The 11,900-nt window shown below is 33.8% G+C and overlaps 1 protein-coding gene across 2 annotated transcripts in view; it reads right to left on the bottom strand.

Annotated features, from left to right (window-relative positions):
* Positions 1–1,317: 1,317 nt before the first annotated feature.
* Positions 1,318–11,900, bottom strand: part of LOC115891341 (zinc finger protein Xfin) — a 40,801-nt gene continuing 30,218 nt past the window's right edge. For both annotated transcript variants that reach the window (XM_030911797.1, XM_030911792.1), the window contains exons 7-9: positions 6,023–6,157; positions 5,784–5,964; positions 1,318–1,839 (exon numbers count right to left, since the gene is read on the bottom strand). In XM_030911797.1, coding sequence (XP_030767657.1) covers positions 1,562–1,839; positions 5,784–5,964; positions 6,023–6,157 — 594 coding nt within the window. In that variant the 3' untranslated portion in view covers positions 1,318–1,561. The remainder of the gene's footprint in view (positions 1,840–5,783; positions 5,965–6,022; positions 6,158–11,900) is intronic.

The following is an 11,900-nucleotide window of genomic DNA, read 5'->3' as shown; positions in this document are numbered from 1 at the left end:
ATCAAGAAAGATATACATTTTCAAACTAAATCTTAAATAACTTTTAGATTTATTTTTGGTATAGGAACATGTATAGTTAAAAAATAACGAATTGTAAAATCTTTTCACTACTGAAATAAAAAAAAGTAGGTTTCCATTTGAAAAAAATGATTTATGATAACTTTTTAATCGCTCAATTCCATAACAGCTACCGCCATTATCATATGACATTTGAACAATTTAATTTTTGAAATAGATAGCTACATGTCTTCTCTTTATGTCACAGTAGCTGTAGCAATCACTAAGTTTGACTTTTAGGCTATACAAATTTGTTTGACAGGTAATTATTTTCGTCCAAAAATTTTAAATATTTTTTTTTCTCAAAAACGGTTAATGTTAGATATAGAGTGTTTAACATCAATATTCATAGAATTTTACGGAGAGTGTAAGTATGTAATAAAAAATAGGGGCGGCCATTTAAAATAAGAAAGTTATAGTCAACTTCCGGTATTTCCGGAAGTGCCGCAATAATGAAAATATTTTTAATCGATAGATCTCGTTGTAAAACAATGATGTGCAAAAAATCTCCGATCTAGATATTGTGGTTCTCTAGACACTTCTAATGCACGCTCAGCCTGGGACACCCTGTATAGGCCAGTCAAATAGGAATTCAAATATATTTTCATGATTTTTTTAATTTCCTCTAAAATTACAGTTGAGGGTTGGAACCTTTGGTGTTACACAGCAAAATAAAAACACTAAATCACCCCAATACACCAAAACACTTTTACTTTTACACTGGACGCGCGTTTCGCTAACCATGTTAGCATCATCAGCAGATGATTATAAACTAGTTTTAAAAACTAGTTTTTTGTTAAAACGGTATGGAAATTTGAAAAAGTATAAACTGTATTAACCATTTTAGAACGAGCAAAAATGTTTATGAAGAATGCACTTTTCTCAAAATCTCGATATTAAAAAAGTTTTTTTCCTCTTGTAAAGACAATCCGAGGACATACTGTAGACGTAATATTACGTCAAAAAGGAAAAAATAGTACGAATATATAAATCACGAAAGAAGGAAGGATATTGTATAAGCCGCATCAGCTGCTAAGCGATTTAGCGGTATTATATAAATTAGCACATAAAGATAATCGCTGGCGACACGTCACAAGAACCAATGAGATTTGTACAACAGCTGTGAATTTTAAATTTAGCACAGCTCCCATTGGTTGTTTGAAGTGTCAATCTTGATGAACGACATGATGAGACGTAGAAAATATCTAATAAAAAATTTGGATTGAAGTGCATAGAATATATGGGTAATAAATGAAGTAATAAAGAGAATATAAAATTTATTCTACACAACCTTTCAATATAAAATTTACAAAAAAATATCTTTTACTCTCACAGAAAAAAATATAACAATAATTTAAAACAACTAACTATTTGGTCTATAAGTAGTAGAAATAAGTCCAGAACAAAAAATATATTTTTGAGGCACTCTTAACGATATTTCATCTATATAAAATATCAACAAAATAAAGTAAAACGAAATTTAAATATTGGTAACTATATAATATTAGTCGTTCTTCTGTTGCTGCTGCTGCTGTTGTTGCTGCTGTAAGAATATGGGTTTCCTAAATTTATCTTGTCCTCCAAACATTTTTTTCATTTGGAATCCGTCCCGCCTGTCGTGAATGCGCATATGCCTAACCAATTTGTCTTTCCTTCCAAAACTTTTGAGGCATTTTGGGCACTTGAAAGGTTTGACGCCCGTATGAGTCACTACGTGTCTATCCAATTCTCTTTTCCTAATGAACGTTTTGTTGCATATATGACATGCAAAAGGTCGAATACCTAAAAATAAAAATATATGTTGATTTCATTAATGTTAATTTCACTATGTTTATTAAAATTCATAGATTATTTTACGTATTAAAATAACACTAAAGCGTGTTGTTTTAATATGTAAAATGTAAACGTGTATGTGCTGTTATTTTAGTATTTTGTCTAATGATGCTCGTATAAGCGAAACAGGTGTCACATAGTTTTAGTGTCATAGTTTTAATCAAAATTATTAACCAAAATATTTTCCGCCATCAGAAAAAATTCGGCAGATTGTTGACAGCAGGGTCGGACTGGGCCTGAGGGGCTCGGTCGGTATTGTTTTTTTTTAAATATTCACATTGATACTAAAAGATTAAGGATTAACACCTAGATATTTTTGACAAGCTGTTGGAAAACTTGACGTGCACATACAGGATAAGTTTTCTACTATGGGTATCTCGGAAACTATATGGTAACTATCGGTCAAATGGGGAAAGAAGTTGCAGTTTTGTGAGGACAAACATATGCTCCTTTCAGATTTTTGAAAAAGTTTATGGCTTTTTTTATCTATTTTAGACGAAAAGTTTTCAGATAAAAATTGTAGATATTCACATCCTTAATGAGTCTGCGTTCTCCGATTTTTTCTAAAGCTTTTCATTTGTAGAAAAATAATTAAGTCATTAAAAAAGGCCTTAATCGTAAAATATTTAAGTCATTTTAGAAAAGAGTTAAGTCGCTAAAAAGATTTAAATCTTTTTATAAAAGACTAAAGTCAGATTTTTATATAATTTTATGATACAATTTTAAACACTCAATACCTGGAGCAAATAAAAAGTTTGATTTTCGGAACCGGTTTTGATTATTTATCGTGTTACGCGTGTGTAGTGGTCTGTTGTGTTTCAAGTGAATCTCCAACTACGTTATGTAGCCCGCAAGACGCACGAAAGAAATCGATCACAAATATATTGAAGAGTACCTTAAAATCTTCAAACGCTTAGCCAATGACATATTAAATAGTGATCAAAACATATAATCAATTTTTAATGGATATGGACATGACATGTCCATCGATTACAGCGTATTCGATGACATCTAATCCTGTAATGGAAATATATATGAAGTGCTACAAAATCGGATAAATTTTATATAACACATTTTTGTGTTTGTAATTATTCTGAAAATTAACCGTTTTATTTTATGTGGTTTTAGCAGGGATTTTAGTCTAATTTGTATCAACAATAAATTAATCATATAGATAATAAGGAAATCGGTCAATCGGTAATACAAGAAAATTTATATTAACATTAAAAAATTGGCACCGGGAGGCACGCATAGCCGCCCATACTAAAATATGTTAATATCTCGAAAACTGCGACTTTGACAGATTTTGATGTTATTACAAATTTTGTTGTAAATATTATTCCTAATCTTAATTTGAAAACCGCGTTTCGTTAGCTACTGTAATTTTGGAGTTACGATTTTTTAAATTTTTAACCCCCTCCCATACCCCCTTACCAACCCCCACCAATCAAAACAAAACAAAATCGGTTCAGCGGTTTTTGAGTTATCGTGTTACAGACGGACAGATATTTATGACCCAAGTAACTCATTTTGAGTGAAATTAAAAAAAACTTTTTGCCGATCCTAATAGCCTACCATACCTATTGGTATGGTCGGCTAAAAATAGTGCTTAAATAGAATTTTGGCTGTCTTGACTTGACGGTAATTATTTTGATTTAAGTCATTTTGACTTATTAACTCGACTTTAGTTATAAAAACGGCTTATATTACATTATATTCATTTTAAGTCTACGAAATGACTTGACTTGAAAGAAAATTATTTAAGTCAAAAGCTTAATTTAAACTTTATATTGAAATTGACTTGATTTAAATCATTTTGATTTTAGAAATGACTTAAGATAAATCTTTTTGAAACTGACTTGCTGGAGCTCTGTTTGTACCGTTTTTTGTTAATCGTTTTTATCGTATTAATCGTATATAAAAAGTAAACTATTACTTTTCAAACAAATTGACTACTTCATAGTCAATTTGTTTACAAGCATTAACGATAGATCTCTGCAACCCAAATATCCGTTATAGAAAATTCTACGTGATTTTATCCAATCCAGTCCAGTTAACCCGGGAGCATATATTTTTTTGATAAAAACTGATTTGAGATATGATTAAAAATACGATTTGTACATCTTTTAACTGTCCAGAACAAGACACGAAAAAGATTAGACGATCAAATCTATTTTTCCAAGGCTCCTTGATTAAAAATTAGTGTTTAACACAGCCATGGCACTCTAGATTGAAATTTAAAATATGATTTTGTTTTTAGCGAGAATGTGAAAAGACACTTTATTCAGAGTGTCATTTTCTACCGCATAGAGTAAAAAAATACCTTTTAAAAATAAAGAGTTGCAGTCATTTCCGGTGAAACAGGAAGTACCGAAAACAATTGAATACGTTATTCAATCCTAATTTATGTTACATATGTACTAACATACTAAATCCCGTTTTTTAATTTTAAAAATAAAAGTTATAGGGGTGATACACTTTTGAGACGCACCCGGTATACCAAAACCTGACGATAGTTCTAAGTCGAGTCGACCAGTCCGAGTCGATTCAGTGCGCGTCCTCCTTTACGCAGCAATTCGGCCAAATCCGTAGACAAAAAGTATTTGAAGATAAGTGAAGCTACTAACAGCACTTTCAGATGGACCGGAGCGTCCGCGCGGACCGTCCGCGAATTAAATGAAAAGTGAAATTATTTAAAAAAGGTAAAAATTAAGTGAAATTATTTAAAAATGATAAGAATTGGCTATAACTCGATAATTTTTCGAAGAAAACATATTATAGCTTATATCGCTGAAAAGCTTAAAAAATGGCACTTTTTATAAAGTCATGGCCAACTATGGTTTCCATTTAAAAAAACATATGTTTGTGTCAAATGTCAAAAATGACAGGCTTTAGAAAAAAAAGGAGGACACAATCTCATTAAGGATGTGATTATCTACAACTTTTATCTGAAAACTTTTTGTCTAAAATAGCTTATAATGGAATCAGGGACAATTTTTAAAATAGCCGAAATTTGTTTTTTTCTAAATATCTAGTAAGCCATGAACTTTTTCAAAAATCTGAAAGGCGCATATTTATGACCCTACAAAACTGCAATTCTTTCCCCGTTTAACCGACTCTCTATCTCCAGTAGTTTCCGATATACCCATAGAGAACATCGTAGGAAACTCACCCTGTATAGTAAAAAGCAAGCGAATTCCACTTGTGATGATGACTTGTGGAGAAGAGTCAATCTTTTTGAATACGTCTGAGCATACATTACTGTTGAAGTATCATTTGAAGATTACCACTCTCCCAAAAGATTAAAATTCTCCCAAAATCAACAATAATCCGTTCGACTATAATCATTACCAAGAGCACCGTTTTTTAAAATTAATAGTATAATGTGTAATAAAACTTAATCACAATAGATCGTGGACTAAGCCTACAGGGGAAACCACGTTAAAAAAAACGCGTCGAATACACTACCTCACAGGTAGAAATGTGTGCATATTATGAAAATTACGAGTTTTTAAACTTTTGAAATCGCCATATCTCAGGAATGGTGGTTCGTAAGAAAAAAGTATAAGAACCATTATTGTAGAAAATTTTATGTTCTACAACATTTGTTTAAGGTACTTTTGCGATAGCGCTTACCGTTTAGGAGAAAAAAACAAAAAAAAAACATATTTTTGACTTTTAACCGTGAATAATTTTTTAGCAGACGTGGGAGGGGTGGGAATTTTTCAGATATCATTTATAATAGTGTATTTAAGACCTGTACCAATTTTCAGTTCTATGCGAATGCTTATTGTTATTTAACCCCCTTTTTTTTGTTTATTTTGACTGGGGTATAATTTCCAGAAGATTACAGGAAGAAAAATAAATTCCAGTAATAAAATTATTAACTGTACCTGTATGCCTAGCCATGTGATATTTTAGGTTGTCAGGGGTAGAAAATCTTTTAGGGCAATGCGTACATTTGTAAGGTAGTCCTGGACTCTCCGAGTTAGGCTTCTCATGCCCGTCCGTCTCACTTGAAAAACTTTCGCCTGTTACATGGTCCCTTGAAGTGTCGAATAAAGAATCTTCCGTCTATAATAAAAATTAAAAATTGTAAGAATAAGAAATTCTATCTTTTGTGTACTATTACTTTAAATTCGTCTTTAATGTGATCTGGAATGCCGGGTAAGTCGTTTTCTTTTGGTTCATTTTCGGATACGCTCCCACGTGGTAAACTAGTTTCACTGCCGAATTCATTATGATTAAATGGATCCAAATTAATAACCTACAATAATATTTATTATAAAAGCAAATTATTGGGTTTTAATGGTTTTAATAGATAGTTAAATCACTGGAAATAGATTGTACAAATTTTGGATATGTAATTATTTCGGTTAAGGTTAGTTATGCCAAGAAAGAGGTTAAATAATCCGGCTGCGAATTTTCCCTGCTGGGAATACTTATAGCAATATACAATAAGTAAATATTCAATAAATTAATTAATTTAATAATTACATTATATAATGTGGTGATCATTAATTTTATGATTATATATAAATGTATGGTGCCCGGTGGCTTAGAGGTACAGGCTCTCGTCTACCAATCTCAAGGTACTGGGTTCGCATCCCACACCCGGCATTTCATCAGCAGACTATTTTTATTAAAATAAAAATAGTTTGGGTACCTAGGTCGACTCAGCCTTAAATGAGTACTTGGGATTCACAATCCTGAGGTAATAATAGGCGGTTGAAGCGTAGTGCTAGCCACATTACCTTCCTTGTATACCGAACGGCTCTAGTATGGCAAGCTGTACCTTGCTACTCCCAAGGCGTCAAACGCTATATACGGGAGCTATTATTATTATTATATATAAATGTGCTAATAATAAATTATGCTTTGTATGATGAGAGATAAACAATTTACATTAGAATATGTTTAACTGCCAAAGTCAAAATCCTCTTGATCATACAAAAATGAATCGTACAGTCATATTCAATAGAGTACGTCGCGTCGCAAGAACGACAGATATAATTTTTAATGTCAAACGACAGACAACCCTAGGCTGCGTTCAGATATTCAGGCTAGATGCACTCCGGACATAAAATTTACGTCCTTCATCGTTCTAAAATAAAAGTTGTTCTTATAGAGATCGAGAGACATCCTAATATAACTTTAATATAGTGGAACAAGATCAAACAAATACTCAATACCTGAACGCAGCCCTAATGTTATACAATTATATTGCTGAGCAGACTATGGTATTATTATTATTAAATGCACAAAAAAATCTCAACAAACAAAAAATCTCAACTCATTTAATATTAAATTTAGGCTGTACTTACTGCCGTTAAACGGTAGCTTACTAAAATGCCGTTAATAATCATTACGGATTCAGAACTATCCTAAAACTGTGATACGCATGCGCAAAAGAAAATATGCGGCAACTTTTTCATCTGCGCATAGGCTGTAAAACGGTGAATAGAGTTCTAAAACGGTGAATATTGAAAAAAATGGTATCAAAGTTGGTTTAAAAATGGAGATCGCTGTCATTTTATATGTAAAATTAAATAGAAAATATTATCAATGGTAATTTTATGACGCCGTTTTTTTTATCCTGCGCCATTTAATGCTAACTTAATGATGGTACGTTAGTCGTTTATGGAGAACCGGTAATAGATCTTTTTGAAAATCTGGATTTTTACATAAAGACACCTCTATTTAAAATATTTTCAGCGTTACAGTGTTGTCGGATCATTTGAAAAGTAGCAACATCTTTATTATTTTAAATGGAACACCCAGTATATTATTACATTTTAGGAAACTACTTTCACATCTCATAATTTTTCTGTTATTCTTACCTATACCATCTCTTATAGTTTTCGAGATAACAAATAAAATATATGTAAAATTGAAAAAAACATGATCTTGAATAAGCATTGATCAACGTAATAATATTCTGAAACCTTATCAGTCAGGCTTTCGTAAAAACAGGTCAACAATTGACCATCTTGTAATGCTAGATCATCACATACAGAAAACCTTCGAAGAAAAAGACCACATGGTCGCTGTCTTCTTTGATCTTAAAGGGGCATATGATATGACATGGAGATATGGTGTTTTAAAAAATTTGCACAAATATGGCCTGAGAGGAAACTTACCCGAATTTGTCTCTTCCTTTTTAACAAATCGCTCTTTTTATGTTCGTCTCGGTCATTTTTTATCTACCAAAAGGACTTGGAGAACGGAGTACCACAGGGGTCTACACTGAGTTGCACATTGTTCGGATTGGCTATTAATGAAATAGCCGACAACTTACATAGTGATGTAACTAAGTTTCTATACGTTGATGACTTAGCGATTGTCTTCTCAGGTAAAACAATTGGTGATATCGTACGTAAGATGCAGCCATCAATAAATCAAATTTGCAAACAAGCCAGATCAGTTGGTTTTACTTTCTCCGAGGAGAAAACAAACTGTATGCATTTCTGTAGACTTAGAAGACCTCATTATGACCCACTACTGTATTTAGAAGAAACACCTATTAGATGTCCTAGAACAATAAAATTTCTTGGCATAATATTTGACTCTACGCATACATGGAAACAGCACATATTATCACTTACACAAAAATGCATGAAATCCCTAGATATTCTTAAAGTTCTGTCTCACACAAAATGGGGTGCAGAACCAAAAATGCTTCTCACTTTATACCAGTCACTAATTTTGTCACGAATTGATTACGGCTGTGCTGTCTATGGATCAGCCTGCAAATCTAGCTTAAACATACTAAACAGTATTCACAATGCGGCCTTGAGGTACTGTTTGGGTGCATTCCCAACAAGCCCCGTTGAAGGTTTGTATTGTGAAGCAAACATGCCCTCTTTAGAAGATCGAAGAAAAATACGGTTGTCAAATTACATAACAAAAATATTAGCCCTGGAGCAACATCCTTTTAATAACATATGTATGAGAGAGGCTGAAAACCATCCCCCCTTCAGTAGATCAGCTTTTGGAAGGTATAGGGAGTATCTGAGAATTAGGGAAGTAGACCCACCTCAATTATTACGCCTTGAGTAAAGTGAAATTCCTCCTTGGAAGTGTTCTCCGCCTGTAGTAAATTTCGAACTGGCGCAATTTAAAAAAGGTGAAATCTCAAATAAACACTGGCAGCAGAGCTTCCTCGATATAAAGAATCGAGAGAATGTAAATTTCGTCATCTACACTGATGGATCCAAAACCAATGATGGCATCGGATGCGCTTTCGCTACCGAGGGCAAGGTTTTTTCTTGGACCTTAAGTAATATCTCCAAAATTTATTATGCAGAGCAATATGCACTTTGGCAGGCTCTTCTTTTCCTTACCTCCTCGAATGGCCCCTCTAAATGTCTAATTGTTTGTGACTCAAAGAGTGTTTTAGAAAGTCTCTTAGATATATTTACTAAAGACCCTATGACTCAAAATATCCAAATATTGATTGATGATCTAACAAGGAGAGGTTATAAACTCACATTATTGTGGGTTCCAAGCCATGTGGGAATAGCTGGTAACGAAAAAGTGGATAATGCTGCACAGGAAGCCAGTTCAGAAGATGTAGTTGATGGTTAAACATTCCGATTATCAAATTTATCTAAAATCTGTTATTCTGAACGAATGGCAACATAGGTGGCAAAATCTAAACAAGAATTTATATATAGTATAAAGCCACTGGCTTATAGTAAATATATACATATTGGCTTAGATCGAACTAGTTTAATCAAGACTCACAGACTTCGCATTGGTCATACCGCACTGACGCACAAACACCTACTTACTGGAGAAGATGCACCTCTGTGTGCGGATTGTCAGGTTAGACTGACAGTCGAACACATTGTTTGTGTTTGCCCAAGGTATGAACCCCAAAGACACTTGTTTAATCTTGTGAGACCATACGGAGAAAACTTAAAAGATAAACAGTCAATTGCTAATTGTTTAAACTTTTTAAAAGCTGTAAATCTGTTGAAACAAATGAAAACAACCATCAACAATGTCGACCTCCGCTATAATTATTTTGTCTTAAAATCTTTGTTTTTAGGTTTTCTCGCACAAAATAGTACCTGAGTACGGCTCCACAGAGGCCAGCTCTCCATCCTCGACATCAGCCATCAAAGTTCATGGCACGAACGGTCGTCGCGCGTCGTCTCGGCGCACTCAGTGATAAGGTGTTTTGTATTTTTCCCTCAGAATCTGCATTCGCCGTTGTTCCTCAGTTTCAACCTACTTAGATTTTCGTTGAGGAGACGGTTTCCTGTTAGAAACCTCGTGACAATCCGAAGATTGTTTTTACTTAAATGAAGGAAAATCTTTGATTTTTCTCGGTCGTAAGTTCCGAGGAAAGTTTTTTCTGATACGTAGGTTGCCTTTTAAATTTTTACAAAAAGTGACAGAAACAAACAAGTTCGAAACAAAGTGTTTTATTGCATTTAGAAATATTAGCACTAAGGTCTATACATTTTTGCATGCGCTCAAACCAATTTTGGAAACATTTTTTCCACTCTGAAGTTGATATCGTAGAAACATTGTTTTGAAAAACTCAAACAGCTTCTTGAGGTGATGAAAATCGCTGTCCAAAGTCATTAGGCGATGAATCGGGTGAATAAGGGTAAGGGAAACATTAATTAGATGTTTTTCTCCTTCAAATATTCAGTTGTTTGACATGCTTTACGGGAGCTGGCATTGTCGTGATGAAGAATGATATGACGTTTTCTGTTCATATATATTTTTCACCTTACTTCATCGAAGATCTTTGGCAAACAAATTGTTGTATACCATTCAGCATTAACAGTTCTTCGATCCTCTAATGCAGGGTATTTTAAACTTTTTGCAGTCACGGACCGCTTTCGCAATTTGTACAATTCCACGGACCCCTATCAGAAATAATAGAGGAAAATAAAAAAAGCCTTATTTACATAAAAAGAGAACGTTTAGTAGATTTATTACACGCACACTAGTAAATTAGTGACAAGGATGCTGCTGTTTAGCCTCAATGAGAACGTTAAATTGTGGGGTTATCTTCGGCAAGGCAAGGCGCATATCATCTGCGACATTCAATCGGTTGCGACTTTTTGTTTTTATTGAGATCAGAACCGAGAACCCTCCCTAGAGGAAAGGTACGTAGTAGCAAATGGTATCAGAACGGACAACCGAGAACCCTCCCTAGAGGAAAGGTACGTAGTAGCAAATGGTATCAGAACGGACATAGCTCGCTTGACAAGAAGAGGGTAAGTTTGACTTAAAGAACAACAAAACTCGCCAAGATCTTTTGCATGAAATTCAGCTTTCAAAATTTCTTTTGATCTCATACCGATTAAGTCATCTTTAGTGAGATCTTCATCGCTGATATTATGCGAATGTCGAAGTTAAAGTAGCGTTCAAAAGAAGTTATCAATGTATCCAAATGCTTAGACACCTCTTTCTGTAGCATTTTTGATATCGTATTGCCGTCGCCTTGTACTCTTCAAACATCGGTAAATTTGCAAAGTTACCAGATTCCACCATCCATTTCCAATGTGGCAGTTTATATATGAAACCTTTCAACCGTTGAAATGCATCTACGATGGTTATCGCAGAGTCCTGAAGAGACAAGTTAATCTCATTCAATTGAGTAAATATATCTGCCAAATACGCTAGCCCCCGTTCAAAATCTTCGCTCTAAAGATATTCAGACAGTGAATTTCCTTTTATCTTTTATAAAAAGTAACACTTCTGTTCCCAACTCAAACAATCGCTTTAAGACCTGTCCCCTTGAGAGCCAACGAACTTCTGTGTAGTAAAGCAGTACTTCATATTCTGACCCCATTTCTTGACAAAGTCTTTTAAACAGGCGGTGCCGCGGTGGTTTAAGGCTCTTGCTCTGATGAAGTTAATTATTTTGACACATGTAGACATAACTTCCTCCAGAAATGTAGGTAAAGTCCGTGAAACCATGGCATGTCGATATAAGACACAATGAGTTATTATGACATGAGGGATCTCTTTCTTGACCAAAGTCG

This window comes from Sitophilus oryzae, unplaced genomic scaffold, assembly GCF_002938485.1.
Source record: "Sitophilus oryzae breed Bouriz unplaced genomic scaffold, Soryzae_2.0 scaffold_1179_pilon_pilon, whole genome shotgun sequence".
NCBI classification, from domain to species: Eukaryota; Metazoa; Arthropoda; class Insecta; order Coleoptera; family Curculionidae; genus Sitophilus; species Sitophilus oryzae.
This window is presented reverse-complemented; position numbering and strand designations above follow the sequence as displayed.